Source organism: Lycorma delicatula, chromosome 10 (genome assembly GCF_047948215.1).
Source record: "Lycorma delicatula isolate Av1 chromosome 10, ASM4794821v1, whole genome shotgun sequence".
In the NCBI taxonomy this organism is placed as follows: Eukaryota; Metazoa; Arthropoda; class Insecta; order Hemiptera; family Fulgoridae; genus Lycorma; species Lycorma delicatula.
Window position 1 is genome coordinate 26,304,223 of NC_134464.1, and position 16,335 is coordinate 26,320,557.

Below are 16,335 nucleotides of genomic sequence, written 5' to 3' on the forward strand. Positions count from 1 at the left end.
TTCTTCGCTGTCAAATTTGAGAGGAAGTTGTGATTCTCGATCTTCTTCCGGAATATTTATTAATAGATCAGAATAATTCTAACACCACTTTCTAAGATGAAAGGCCACCCCTTTCAAGCAAAGCTATGTCTTGAGTTTGAAACTCGAGAGCTTCCTCAATAATTGCTGTGCCTGATATGCAGTCGTGCACATGCATATCATGCAATAATATTTGTGCTCCCTTCAGATAAGCCTTACCTTCATTTTTAGCCAGCTGCTGAATGCACCGTGTAGCCAGAAAAGATGCTGAGAATGTCCCATGAGTAACAGTTTTTAAATTAAGTTACTTGATAGCCTCATTTGAAGATCGTCGCCAAAGAATGCGTTGTAAGTTACAATCTTTATCATCGACTCTGATTTGACGGTAAATTTCAGCTATATCAGCCATAAAGGCGAAATGAAGAGTACGGAATCTAAGTACAATGAACACAAATCTTTCTGTACATGTAAAACATCATTGAGCGATAGTGAGGAAGAGGTCGTGAAGGAAGCATTGAAAACAACTCTTGTCTTTGTTTTAGAACTATTTCCTTAAATACAGAATGATGCGGTAATTAGTTAAGATTGAATTGGTAGCTGAGGTTGAAACGTCTTGCATGTGTCATATAGCTTCACATTCCTCGAAAAAGTTATTATAGTCGAGCCTCAATTGTGTATCTCTGTCAGGTCATTTTTCTAATCGAAGAAATCACTCCGTCAAATGAATTACCGAGATCAAGAACATTTTTCCTCAAAAGAAGGCGAACAATATATCTACCGGTATCGTCGAAAATAACACAGTAACGCTTTTCCTCACTGAGTACCGGACTCATAAATCTCTTAAATTTTCCAAAATTGTTCTATCTGTTCTCGAATGTCATCACTACGAATGCAGAAGTTCTTTTGAATTCTTTGAATAGTTTTTTAACACTGGAACTTGGCATCATGCCCGATAAATTCCACCCTAAACAAGTATTTATAATTATTCGATGCCCAGGCTTGGTAATTGTTCACTCGGAATTAAGATAAATCTCAGCTCCTATAAGGAGGTCTATTTTGGCTTAATATTAAATGTTGGATCCGCTAATTCAATATCAGAAGGTATGTTCATGAGTCTCAATGAGGGAATATGGCGTAACCAGTAATTTTTGGTAGCACAGAACTGACCATACGATTGTACGAAGTGATTGTAGAACTAATATTTATTATAACAATGACTAGTAGTAGCCTCAACGTCATTGGAAATTGTTTCTACATTTTTCTAATCCTAGTTTATTAACAAGGGTTCAGTAATAAAATTATACTGAGAAGCGCTATCAATTAATGCTCTCCATTTAGGAATTTGGCAAATACAATCTCTGACATGGACAATTGTGGTATATACTAGTACAGGTGAATTAGCACCTTTAAAAGAGCAGTAACTAGATTTTTCCTGATTACTGTTACAATTTTACAACCTTATTTCCTAAAGTTATTTTATCCCTAAATCTATGAATTAACATATGATGTCAAGCTACACTTATGGCAAGATTGTTTTGAATCATTTTGGTGCTACGTGATTGCTACGTAAGCAATTGAAACTTAGCTGGTTTTTAGTCAAGTGCTTCTTTTGACTAACATTTAATTTCAGAAATTCAGAACACTTAAGTTTACAAGACCTTTGAATGGCTAAATATGATTTTTTGGGTTGCTTGAATTCAGTCTCAAAGCTTGTTTGGTGGGTATTATATCAGAGTGTAATGTAAAAAGAACTGACACCTACCTTCTATTTATTTTAATTCTAATTCTTCCCTGAATTTTTATATTTGCACCAACATATTTAGTCAACATCTACATCTGTGATAACAGTAATTCATGCAACAGTATCTTAGGTATTTATTGGTTAAGTACAAGAGCAGGGAAATAAGAACCCATGGGAGGTGTCAGATTCAAATCTCTTGACCCAGGATGGAGTTGTAAAAGATCGTGGTCCTCACTCTTCTAAGGGAAGTTGTAGGTTTTCACTCTGAGAATTTGTCTTTCGCTTCAGTAATCTCAGAAGACAAAATTTAGTAGTTCGCCTAGTAATATGTAGCCTGGTTAGAAAAAGCCCCCGGATATGATTGTAACAGTGAAACTCCTTGTTCGCACGTTGTCTGTCGATTCTTGGTTCCCTGAGTAGGGTTTTTAATAGGATTTTTTGGCTGGATATTTCCCAGCGTGTAATTTAGTAAAGTTGAGATATATTTGGTTGTCGGCGGGTGAAATGACTGCACTGCCTAGTATTGGTATTCATACAGCTGTGAGGTGTAACATCCTTTTGACAAAGGTTTTAAACCATATATTAGGCCATAGCCTGTTTAGGGGATGAAGTTAAATTTCTTTTAACACTGCATGGATCTAGGGGGAGCCCCATGGCTAGACATCCTAATTTTTTGCAATGCCAGAACATTACCAGTATCCTCATCTAAATTTTACTCTGATTAGGTCATCTAAGATTAAATTATAAACAAGATACATTTCTGTTGTTACAGATTAATTTATTTAAAATATGTGTATACATTAACAATTTTACAATTTTTAACGGGTTGAGTGTCGTTATTTTGTTTAATATTTCCTGATAACAATGACAATACAAGACTTGCTTTACTTGGACAACTATGTATGACATATTTCATAAAATTACAACGTATCACCATGAGTCTCTACGATCCATCATAAGTCCGTCAATTATCTGTTGTTTACGTCTTGTTTCAAGTCGTAATCTTGTTATTTCACTTCCTAGTTTTTCAATATGAGCCTCTAATAACTGTAGTTCACTTCTTTGAGCCATTGCTCGATCATGTATTATTTGATGCATTTCATGTTTTTGCTTATCTAAAAGTTCCCCTTCCTCATACACCAACTTCTTTCTTGCAACAGCATTATTATAACTTTCACTGAGTATTTTCAGTGTATCATCACTTGATCCAGCTAGTTCAATGTCCCGTTTTGCAACCTCTTTCTGAATCTTTTTCAAATCTTGAATTACAGCCATTACTCTCTGCCATTCAACTCTGGCAAGCTAAAGAAAAACAAAAAAAACATTTATATTGTAAATACAGTTTACAAAAATCTGGATAACTTTATAGGTACCCTATTTCTCAGGTAATAAATAGTTAATGAAGATTGCAAGATCTATTTGAAGATTGAAGATCTTCAAGGTTTGAAGATAAATTAATCATTAAGTTGGCAACAACCTGCTCAAGGATGTTATCAAAATCCTAGTTTTAGTATGAATTGTGTGTGAATTTTGAATGTGAATAGTGTGAATCTTTTTGTAAATTATGTCAAACATTAGTATTAAATAACCATTTCTAATTACTATATTCTAATGGAAATGAATCAAAAAAGCTCTTAATACCTTTCACCAGAGTTACATCCTTGTAGTTTACAATATTTGGTGAGGGTACTGTATTCAGTAATGTGAGTACTGAATACCAGTTAGTCCAAACTGGTTAATGTTTATTGAGTCAGTTTAATGTTTAATATTACGGTTAATTATATAAGGTTAGCAAGCATTATGTTTGCAGAAATCACACAAAATAACAAGTGAAAACATTTTTGACTGTTGAATAAATCCAGCCAACAATATTCTGTTCTAAATAATTATTGAAATTTTGACTGAAAATGTTTGACAAATGAGATATTGCATAACCATTAAAACAAATTGAAAAGTAATTAACATGCTTTGATATTTTCAATATCAAAATTTCAGGTCTATATCATATAGGACTATAACCTTTAAAATGACAATGTTAAATTGAGGAATGTTAAATTGAGAATCTTAGTAAATTATTAACTTCTTTAAGAAGAATAATTATCTTAAAAAATTAAGATAATTTAATTTTTTATCTTTATTTGATTTTAATAATGGAATGTAAACCACTAAAACATTGATTTATACCTTATAATCAGACAATCCTCTTTCAACTTCCTCTTGGTACCCTTTATAAATCTGTTCAAGAACTTTAGTATGACGTGCACGCAATCTAATATCAGTCTGTTTTTTGCTTTTAGATAACAATTCAGCAAGCCTGTAAAATAAACCAAATAAACTTCCTTATATCAAAGCATATTTTAGTGCACACACAATGTGTGTGAATAATAGTATCTTAAATTAAGCTGACTGCATTCAAGGTTAATTTATTCTACTTTTACTGGGAAAAAATTAAATTTTGTTATGAGGGTACATATGTAACATGTACCTTTCCTCATAAAAATTAAATTTCATCTAGTTTTTCATGAGGAAAAGTACATTAATTACTGATCTTAGTGATTTTATTTATACACAAAGCCCTTTTATTCAAAATTAAAAGTGACTTATAGAATTCAATTTTTTTCGTTTGGTTGCATGTAAGTAAACTTTAGGAATTCTAGTGCTAAATGTTTGAACGAATTGTGGTATAGGGATATCAGTTAAGTTTTTGCAGATTTTGGATGTGTGTGGTTAATTTTTTGGCAATTGTGAGGGACCTTGATGTTTATGATTTTATTGTGTGGAAGGCATTTAGAATATAATATATATTGTTTACAATTTGTTACAATTTTTGAGACTTTAAAACAATTGGATAATAAGTCAACTTTATTGAGCTCTTGATCCTTTGAATACATACCATGGGAATGGAATGTTTAAAATCTACATTAGAAATTATTTTGACTACTACAAGTATGTTATGGTATAGATTGCTCCTTCTGGTAGCAAACATCCCAACCAACACTTATCAGGCTTTTTTATTCATGCTGGATTGTCAAATGTGATTTAAGATTTCTTAAACATTTCCTTATTTTTATGAATCTATCCTTGTAATTTTATAGAATCAAACAGTTACTTTAAGATTATACAAGATAATCAAATACTTATCCTTCTTGGATGTTGCAGTCAGTATACTTTTAACTTTCTTAGTTTACACTACTTTCATAGGTTTACAAATTTACCTTTCTATTAAACCATCAGGATAGATTTCACGCATCAATTGACAATTACTGGGATTAAAACCAGACTGTTTAATCTCTACAAGATTTGAATCTGAACGTGATTCTGGCAATTTCTCAACAAATGTAAATGGCCATGATTCTTCATTCTCTTCCTCTTCTTCCAGTTTTGGATCATAAGCTTCCACCTAAAACATATGTTAAAACAAATTTAAGTATTTTTTTTACTGGTAATGTAATTTTATACTAATATTTTTCTGTTTAGTTAGATAATTAGATTTGTGCAAACTCAATTTCAGCTATTTTATGTAATTTGTCAGCAAAAATTGTTTGAGTACCTTTACCCAGGGTCATTAATAAAATTTTTTTTAACAATTTTGATTACATAAACAGAGCTGTTTAAAAAACAATACATGTTTAAGAAAAAAACAGTTTATTTAAAAATCATTAATTTTTAAGATTGTTATAGATTTTTACCTTCTGTATTAAGCTTTGAAGACTAACTGTTTGGTTATTACATACATTACTTACATTATAAGTAAGTAATATACATTTGAGTATTATACATTTTACAAATTAAAAAATTCACATCCATATCAAAATTTTATTTCCAGATTAAAACAATTGTTTCAGTCAATTGCTGGGCAATGACTGAAATCGCTCCCTTAATTCTGACAACTATATATATTATATTAAACTAAACCTAACTCTAATTCTAAACTATATATATTATCTATGTTCTGAATATGCATTTCTAATGAAGTATATTACATTAAAAATACATTACCATTTCTATCTGAGTCTTAATAGGTGTAGTTGTATCTATTGTAGGAACTCTATCACCACACAAAACATCTGTAAGTGATCTGTAAAAAAAAAAAAAAAGTCTAAATGAACCAGTTATTTCAGAGAAACTTTTGTAAAAAATGTTTTACTATTTAACTAGTTTTTTTGGCCAAACAAAGAGCAACTTTTTGATGTAAATGCATTTACCAAAAAGAGAAAGTTTAACAGTGAAAGAAAATTTTACTAATCCATCAAAATTAACCTTTTCTTACCCGATGTCTTATCCAAATGTGTGTGGTCCAACTGAAAAAGCAACTTTTTGAACAGTCTCTCTTAGTTTGTGGGTAACATCAATGATATTTCAAAATGCAGTCTAAATAATGATATTTAGTAATAATAGTTAAATAATGGATATTTGATATATGATATTTCAAAAGTTTCCAAGAAGAAACTTACAAAAAAAATTTTACTAATCCTACTTTAAGAATAAATATTTACTATTGAACAAGTGTGTTGAGATTTAACTTGTATGATTAGATTAGAAAATTATGAAAATTGCAATTCAATCACAGTTGAATCGAAATTAAAGTTGGTTATGCATTAAGTATAATATTTTTTTTGGAGTTTTTAATAGTCAAATAGCATATCTTATGATATAACCAGTTTGTTACAATTTCAGGTTATCAAATTTAAGTTTTATTGTCTGTCATGCTCTGATTGCATTCTAACCTCCTGCTAATGTTAGGTTAGCAATAAATTAATATTAAAAAAAACTGGTATAAATATGAAATTTTTATATGAATGTGTTCCAAACTTGAAAAATATAAAATTTATGCAAATTGTATAATTTAATTTAAGAGAAATGAAATTAAATGAGATACGTACACTTTTTCACCAGCTCTGTTAAGCCACAGTCCTTCACCACCACCATATGTGATACCAACATAGCCCATCATACCGCTGGATTCTGGCAAGCGCTTTGATGCTACATATGTACGTCCATCAGTTGATTTAAATTTATAGTCTTGCATATTTATTTCTTTGTCAGGCCAATCAAGTGCCATATCAGCACTCTCAGCCTATTAAAATGGAATAACATAAGTTTTAAAAATCTTTACCAATGTTAAAATAGATAGCAAGATGCATTAGAGCTAATAAAGAAATTAATTTACTACCTATGCATCTCAGTTTAATATTGTTTTAATATTTGTGTTTTTCAAGGAAAATTTGGAATATTTTGAGGTTTACTGGAGTAACCCTCAAAATATTGATGCCAACTTGTTTATCTTGATAGTCATGACATTTCTGTGCAGAAAACAGGCTGCTGCATCAAAATTTCCATATCTTATACTTTAGCATCAGTTATCAAGAGTTAAATATGGTGGTGTCTAATGTGATCAGGTTTTTCTAACTTGGCTTTTACTAAATTGTAAAATTCAAATATTCCATGTTTTTCAAGGTTTGTAAATAATGGGAATTACTGCATGTATTGTAAAGGTTTGTGAGATTAATATACAATATTAAAATTAATATAAAATATTAATTTGCAAAAACCCACTATATGGAATACAGTGGGTTTTCTTAAGTTTCTTAAATTAAGAAATTTGTTGCTTTCTGTCCTGCATTTTCGACTGGTGATATGTAAAAGTATGCAATACAAGTCATACAAGGCAAGAAAAAGATGTAAAATTACATCTAAAACACCAATTCTGCATTCAAAACACCATTCTTCATCTTCAGATGAAGTGTTGATGTTAATAGAGCATACTTTGACATTAGCAGGCACCCATTACAAATTATGGGTGAAATCCGAAGATTTCTGTAAATGCTGATTTCATGATCACTAATCTCACTAACTTATTTCATTACAGCATATTTTTATGTAATATTTTAAGAATTTTATTCTCTATAAATAGCCACACTTTCAACTGATGTTTCATGGAGAACATTAACAGAATGCACCACTCACCTTAAGATATTATTTATATATATATATATATATATAGCCAGAGCAGAAACTGTTACATTTGGTGAGAATACTAACATGAATGTACACTGAGGGGTACAGGAAAAAATTTTTTGATGAGAGACTGAAAATTTTATTCTTTCAGTGATCAGTGTAAAGTCAAGTGGATTTATCTACTGTATCTGAAGAAGCTGACAAGTATTGGCATAAGTGGAAAAATACAGCAATTAACACACACCAGTACAGTTAAAGTATAATAATTCATTTAAGTATATATAAACTGCAACTTTATCCTGAACAATAAAGCATTTTTAGTTAGCTATTATCAGGTTATAAATACAATACTAGGTTGCTGTAACATGTTTTAATCTGTAAGCACAGTTAGTGTTGAAAAATCTACACTGTCAAAATTTTTTTAAATAATGACATTAACAATTTTTGTGCTTTCTAACATCCTAACTCTTTGGTTTCTAACTGATCTGTTTAGTTTTCTTACCTGAGTAATGGTTTCTATAATAAAGCTTGGAGAGAGAGAAGTATAACTTCTGGAACACATCCAGGCATTTTACTTAAGGTGTCACTTTTAGTATCTGGCATCTCTGAGCTCACGCAATAAGACAACTTTCACATCTCTTTTTCCCTATAAACATGGCTTGTAATAAGAATGTTTTCTTAAGAAAATTATATCACATTTCTGAGGTGATTTGTGTCAGATTGCTTACATCTTGTGGTGAATGCACAGATTTATAAATCTGTGAAATAGATGTTATATCTTGTCAAGTAACATCCAGATCTGGGTGTTTACACCCAGATTTTGTAACTGGGCTTATCAGGAATTTATAATTCTGCAATAAAGATTAAAGGTGTATAAAAATGGCAAAAATTCTTATTGAATAAGTAAGGGAAATGTGAAGCTTATGAAGCATCTATTGTGATGAAGTGCCTTGAGCAGCAACAGTAGTCAGTTCTTGAATCAAGAAATAAAAAGAACCAGATCTGTGTTAAAAATAAGGAATGAGTGAGAAAGTTTTATTTACCTCAATATGTATAATTTGGGAGTGAAATTTTTTGCTGTATAGGTTTTCATTATTTCCAAGCATGTTGACAAAGAGAATTTGTTTAGCATATTACTAATACTACTTTTTCTTTAAAGAATAACCACCTAAGAAATGTTGTACAGTAGATTGAGAAACTTATAAATTGCAGTAGAATACAATCTTTCAGACAATGAAAACTAATATTGTCATACAATTTTAGACAAGCCACAACACCCCTTAAACTCTTACCAAAAAATAACACCCAGTAGCAAGTTATGAAATCTCTTGCAACTGCATAAAAATTACCACTACAAATTGTGATATAAGGAGAAGTATAGGGGGTTCATAAAAATATAAAAGTCACTTTTGTTAATTAGTAAGATCATTAAACTATGCTTAAGTGCCATTAAGTTTTATCCAACAGTGATGAATAAATATAAATGTATATCAAATGTTTATTTTTAAATATACATTTTGTAAATGAGTGTTAAGGTGGTAATATACAGATTGTCATTTTTAACATTCGAAAGGTTACTTGTTTTCAATAAAACACCCAACATTGTTTTAATATTACTGTGCATTAATTTTCTCATATAAATTGAAAATTGTGTATGATAAGTATAATTTTTAGAAAAAAAAAAATGTTGTAAAAATTGCTACACAATGATTCTGCTATCTTTGTAACTTTTACATGCTGGCTGTAGATGTGACTTCCATTTAGTTTGTTTTTATGGCTGTTACTAGTGTTATATACAAAAAATTCTAATAAAACTGACCCAAAAACATCAAATTTGCTTTAAATGCTGGGTTCCTTTAGTTTTGCTCTACATTTCATCACTAGTAGTATAACAGATTGTAAATTCAATTTGAGGTTTATAAAATAGAGAAATTTATAGAGCTACATTAGGATTATTCTAATTTTAATTTTGTATTTTGTTTTTTAAATTACATTTTATAAATCCAAATTCAGATTTAAGAGAAAACTACTTTTGTCAAAATATTTTATCCTTTGTTCCTTACTAAATCAATTGATTTTTATTCAAAGCTTTTCAGTTATGAACTAAGAAAATTACTCTTTCCATTCTCATTCTCTTAATGAAGCCTTTATATCAAATTTCTATTTTCTGTTTAAATTATTAAATATAACAAAAAAAGTTAGGGGTTTTCCTTTCTCACACTTATGTTTCGTTTCAATTCACATTCACTTTTTTTTCCTCTGATTTTGTGTCAATGTTCTCAAATTTAATTATTTGTCTTTCTTTTGAGAAAGAAAATCAATGTATTTAGTAGTAAATATTTCTTAGTTCTGCCATGACAACCCTTATAAGAGATGGTTGAAAATGTTTTTACTTAAACATTATGTTTTTACTTAAAAAAACATTATGTTTTTACTTAAAAAAACATTATGTTTTTACTTAAAAAAACATTATGTTTTTACTCTACAGATGGTTCTTAGAAAAACAAAAGATAAGACTGAGAAGGAAGGAATATATCCATTTTATGGGAGGATGGTCAAACCAGTCTGTAGGGTGAATACATGTGCAGAGGAGTGCATAGTCTGTAGGATGAATAAATAAACTTGTTTATTTTAAAAATCTTATAATCTCTTATTTACATATTCTAACTACAGAATTTTGTTGCCCAGTAATTACATTTTTTAAATTTACTTTTTTACATCCTTGTATTTCAACTTTTTATGTTTTTGACCACGACTCCTTGGAGGTGGATCCTACAACAGACACGAATAACTTTACAATATATTGTATTTAATAAAGCAATCAGCATGTTACCCAAAATTATTTGTTTCAGAGAAATACAGAGGGACAACTTTTATATGCTGGCTTATGGAGGATTAAAACTTCATATGACAGTTACAATCTGTTACAAAATTACAATCACTTTGTTCACTTCTGAAACCTAGTAACAATTATATAGCTTGTTCCACAAAGAAACAAACTTTCAGGATGTTCTACTGGTCCTGAAAATAATGAAAAAATTTAATTCTCTTTGTTTTAGAGTTACAGCTAGTGAAAAATTTCACTTGGATGTCAACAAAAAGAGCTATTGCAATTCTTGGTACCTAAATCAGTAAAGTTGGTGGTTTCTTATGCAAGAGGTCTCAGAATTAAAGATCTTTTAATAATTTGAATTACAAAATTGGAGTTTTTATAATAACCATATGTCTTTTGTCTTGTTTATTAGAATTTAAATTAAAACACTTCATTAAAGAAAAGGCTGCAATTTTACGACATTCCTTGGTTTCGTTATCAACCAATATTAAGTTGATAGTCTGATATTAAGTCAATATTAAGTGGAAAGTCTGATTTTGATGTTAGAAATTGGACGATAAATTCATGCGTTAATAGGAAGTTGCATTGCTTTAAGCAATCTCATATGAAGTTTCATTAATAAATTTAGAAAAATTATTCAGATTCTTTTTTTATGTGTTCAGCACAAATAAAGAAAAATAAAGAGAAAGTGTTAAAATGATGTAAAGACAATTCTTATGCTTCACAAAATTATTACCATAGGACAGTAATGAAAAATTAAAGGATGTATATTTTCTGCTGGGAACAGGTTAAAAGATTGAAACTAATTAATATAAATACAGCCAACAAAAAATTGTATTATTTTTTTCTGTACCTAATAATCTTAATGTAGAAACAATAAAATACACTAAATGATAAATGGTAACAGAACAACCTCAGTTACCATAATTGTTACCATAACACCTCTGCCCAATGTAAAATATTTCTAGTGGCTTTCCGTATCATCAGGATTGATTCATACAAATTCAATAGAATTTCATATTGCAACTAGTTTTTGTTGGTATACTGTCATTTTCATATGGCCCCAAATTAAGACAAGCGATTGTGGCGGCCAATCAATCTGTCCACTACATCCAGTGCAGTATATTTAAGAAATTGTACTAATTTCTAGCTACTAATTTACTACTAAATCACTAAGTGATTTCTAGCTACTGAAAATGTGTGGCAACAGTGCTGGAAAATCAGTTGCTATCTAGTTTGCAAAGGTAAATTCTCCAAAAAACCCAGCAAATTATTTTTTAAGAAAACGTGCATCTCCCCCATAAGAAACAAATGGTCCCATGTGAATTTTATATTGGAAAATTGTTTCTACAGTAATATGTGTGTTGTCTTTTGCTCCAAGATGACTTTCAGGATTGACTATGTTCTCATTACATTAGTATTACCTATTGGTTTCTTTCACCATCAGTTAAGTGTAAATAATTTAAATAAAAATAAAAATAAATTATAGGTGTGGAACCTGGATTAGGCATATGTTTTGGGCCGGGGAGTTCCAAAAATTGATGTGGAAGAGGGACATTATCTTCTGGTTCAATGATGTTTCCGTATGCCTCATCTTCTGAATCCCAATCACTACTATCGCTTGTGATTAATTCATCTTCTTCGGCCTTACTGTCACTAGATAATTCGAAATCGCGATCAGCATCAACAAAAAAGTTAATTTCTGCATCAGTAAGATTTCTACTAGGCCCGGACATTGTAGAAAAAAAACACCGAACTAACGAATAAATCTTAATATTTTACGGATCACTAACTAAAACTACAACTACAACTAACACTATAATTGAAACTCAAAATAAAATATTTCATAAAATATAATACCTATAAAAAATCCCTTATAAACGCACGGAGTAATCAAAACAATTATGAATACACGGAACACACACACTTCTGTTTAAATCAGAGATTATCGGAATTTTGAAATCGATTATTCTCCAAAAAAATATATCGTAAAATGAAAACAACCTACACTATCGATATCTACGAATTGTAAGCTTTAAGAAAAGATACTACACGAGCGATAACGTAAAGAAATATGAACATAACTACATACCGATATATCGTCCGGAGACTTTTAGCACAAGCACTCATGTACGATATACGTTACCTTGAGGCTTTAAGGGTTAAGGTTTGATCTATGTTTTAATCATTCATTTAATACTTTATTAGATTAGTAAATTATGTAACAAAATACAGATTGATTTTGTTTTATTCTTGATTACTTATTAAACTGGTAAAATATTAGATGATTCATGCTTGTGGAAATAACCTACCATAAAGGTAAGATTTTTTTTCATGGCAACTGCTAAGCGATAAAAAATAATGTTTTACATTACATTTCTGGAAAACTGACAAAACATTTATACATGGATGAAACATTTAGACTTATGTCAACTTAGTTATGTCATTTCATAACTACTAATAAGGAACAATCTAACCAGTTATTTTGAATTGAAGGTATTAAATTAAAATTAATCTAAGATCAGTGATTTACCCTCTCTTCTTCACTGATGAGACCAAATACTTCTCCGGCATTAGGCAATGGTCCTGTTGGAGGAAAAGATAAAAATGGTCCTTTCACTTGATTGTCCATCATAGCCACCAGCAACTTGGCAAGAAACATATTTCTGTTTCTCTTTGCCGAGACGCCATACATAGGCTCTCCAGCTAACCTTTCCAGCCATCTCTGTAATCACAATTAAATTATGATTATTAATTAATTTTTCAAAGTAACTGTTAAAAAAAAATTAACACTTATTAGACTAATAATCTAATAAGGAAATTTTATTTTTAAATTAAAATGCCTAATTATTGAGGGAACACTTTATAAAATATTTAAGTAATTTAATCATGATATAAATTTAGTTATCAAAATTTATTTATGTTTATATTTATATTTATTTATGAATAAATATAAATTTATTTTGTATAACAGCTGTTATACAAATATATACACTATATTCTGTTATACAAATATGTTTAGAAAAAAAATAATTTTTTGTTTTAATTCTACAATTAAATTATTTGTTATTTAACCAAATACTTACCAGGAAAGTTTTCCTAGTATTGGTTATTCTTTTATAGAGGAAAAATATTTTTTCTGCTCTCCCACCCCCAAAATCACCTCCCAAGAAAAGCTTTGGATTTGTCTAAGTTTATTGTGTTTAAAATGGAACAAAATTCCATTGAAAAATGTGTTAACATTACGCAAGATTTATTTTTGGGTGGATCATAAAATTCTATTGTAATATTAAAATTTTAATAAAATTAACAAAAATTCTAAAAATCAATATTTTTCAATAGATTGTTCCTCCACCACCAGTATTGCCCCCAAAGTATTTTATGGGGCCATTAGTAGTACCGTAATGCATTAAATATGCAATGAAGCTTTGGAGATTGAGAAAATTGGGAAACATAAAATTCCTTAAAAAATTTGAAAATAAAGATGTACACATGTACTGAGCTTAATATAAAGAGGGGCTATATTGCAAAATTTTGAGAAAATGTGACCCTCAAAAATTGACCCCAAACAATCTACTTCATCCCCTGTTGATATTGACCCAAAACCTTGGCGAACAAATTGCTCCATATATTCCAATCAAACTTGAAAAATTCAAAGCCTTTCAGATGGCAGGATTATAAAGCACATTTTACACAAGTGAGCACTGACAGCATTAAAACAAGTAGTTTGAGTTTTGTATTTCACATTTGTCTTATGGAATGTTATAGAGTGCAATAAAAATAGAAAGGAACAAATTAACAATGGAACTATGGAAAATTTTTTTAAGAATTAAAATCCCATATGCCAAAGGGGGTGGTGGTGGTTTTTGTATCAGAGTTGAAGGATCAAAAATGGGATTTTCATGTAACAAACAAAAGCAATTTCCAGTAACCGTTTTTGAGCAACTTTCTATGACTGAAATTTACATACTTATAGAATGTAGTAAAGGTTTTCAAACCTTTACTACTTTGAAAAAATCATTGAGTTTTTTTTGTTTTTCCCCTCAATGGTTTTTTGTACATTTTGTATTACATATTAGTAATTGCTCATATTATAACTATATAGTATTTGGAGGCATTTGCAGAGAATACTTCACTTGCTAAGTGTAGTTTAAGTTTAGTTTGATTATATTTATAATTACAGGCACATAATTATAACATGAGCAATACAAATATGTGATATAAAACAAAAGAAACCATTGTGTGGGAAAACAGAAACCCACATTTCTTGCAAGTAATTTTTAAAAAAAGATCAGATAATGTTACAAATAAAAATTTGTAGGACATTGAAAGTCAAATGACACCTTTTTGCAGTTTGTTATGCACAATGCTTCAGTTAATTTAAAAATTACATAAATGTTTGAAATAAAAGTTATAACATTCTTGACTTCCAATTTTTAAAAAAAGATTGCAAAGATTCCTCTTGTAATTTGCAGTAATCTTAAAATTTCTATTCTATAGATTCTCTTCAGAAAATTTGTTTAATATGTTCAAATTGAAAAAAAAGGTCACCCCAAGACAAACTGGATTTATAATCCTAAGATATATTTTAAGAATGTCTGCAGATGGTATATATAAAAACATACTAAAAAAGGGATATTAAAAAATAATTAGCTTTTGGGGTTGTGTGCATGAAATTACAAAAAGATAGCAATTCATGAAAATTTGATTTGGCTTTGTGACTCAATTTCAAATTTTATGCTAATTTTACTGTAACATTAAAAATAATAAACATGTTATGTTTGAGTAGAGTATTAAATTGCATAATAGAAAAATTGAAATACGGAAATAAGTTTGTGTGTAATTAAGGGTTTAGAAATTTTAATTTTATATATTAATCTTCAGAGATGTTTTAACTTTTTCTGCTACTTTTCACATGCAATTGGATCTTTTTTGTCAGGATAACCATTTTCTTTGGAGCTGAATTGTAGAATTCACAGTTTGAAAAAAACATTGGGCTAGAGAAAGTTTTTCAAGAAAATAAATATCTGATCTATTTTACAAACAAATATTAGAAAAATATTTTTACAAATTAGAAACATTTCAACTAAGCATTTTTTAGTTTTTAAAAAAGTATGTTTTAGTAACTTAAAAGGGAAGGTTCTTAAAAGGGAGTCTAACCTGTCAATGAAAAAAAGATTTTTGCCATTTAAATATGCTACTTATTCTCTTATTTAAAATAATGAAATACTGTTAACTTATTTTAAACATACCGTACAATGGTCGAAATCTCTTGGTCTTGTCACATTACTAATAAAATTATTAGTGAACTGCAAGAAGAATACATGATCTTCATCTAGTTTTGACTCTACAGAAAACTCATATTTTGCGGGCTGTCCTTCTTCGTCGTCATCATCATCCATGTTTGATGATTTTTTTTTACCTTTTTATTGTTAAATAATTATATATTTTTTTAAAATTTTTAATTCCTTGTAACTTCAGAATGTATATGGAATGTATAAAATGTATTAGTGTATGTTTGTTATGTAGTGTCACTGATAATTTATAAACTGTGTTTGAAGAAAGTAGGTGCTTATGTGTGAAGTTATGAAAATGTTATGTTAATAATACCATCCAAATAATACTGTAGGTTTATTTGTTTGCATCCCATAGCAACAGTTACTCATAGCAACCATAAATTATGATACAAAGTCATTTTATATAAGTACTATTTATTTTGTTTTTATAAATAGAAAAAAAATTATTACCTATTTTTTTCATGTTTATTTTTTAAAAAACAAATATA

At 29.3% G+C, this 16,335-nt stretch overlaps 1 protein-coding gene and 1 long non-coding RNA gene across 3 annotated transcripts in view; one reads left to right on the forward strand and one right to left on the reverse strand.

Moving 5' to 3' along the window:
- Positions 1-2,561: 2,561 nt before the first annotated feature.
- On the reverse strand, positions 2,562-16,112 carry LOC142331515 (uncharacterized). The gene is made up of 7 exons (XM_075377485.1): positions 15,803-16,112; positions 13,084-13,275; positions 6,643-6,836; positions 5,759-5,837; positions 4,975-5,159; positions 3,944-4,073; positions 2,562-3,061 (listed from the first exon to the last, which is right to left on the reverse strand). The coding sequence occupies exons 1-7, from the start codon at positions 15,950-15,952 to the stop codon at positions 2,690-2,692; spliced, it is 1,302 nt and encodes a 433-aa protein (XP_075233600.1). The 5' UTR covers positions 15,953-16,112; the 3' UTR covers positions 2,562-2,689.
- Positions 12,663-16,335, forward strand: part of LOC142331516 (uncharacterized) — a 42,660-nt gene continuing 38,987 nt past the window's right edge. For both annotated transcript variants that reach the window (XR_012758019.1, XR_012758018.1), the window contains exon 1: positions 12,663-12,869. This is a non-coding gene — a long non-coding RNA (uncharacterized LOC142331516). The remainder of the gene's footprint in view (positions 12,870-16,335) is intronic.

Coding starts and splice junctions, on each gene's coding strand:
- LOC142331515 (XM_075377485.1), bottom strand. CDS start 15,952: ATGGATGATGATGACGACGAAGAAGGACAGCCCGCAAAATATGAGTTT. Junction 6,837..13,083: donor TCATCAGTGAAGAAGAGAGG/GTAAATCACTGA, acceptor CCATTTTAATAG/GCTGAGAGTGCTGATATGGC. Junction 5,160..5,758: donor TTAAGACTCAGATAGAAATG/GTAATGTATTTT, acceptor CATATGTTTTAG/GTGGAAGCTTATGATCCAAA.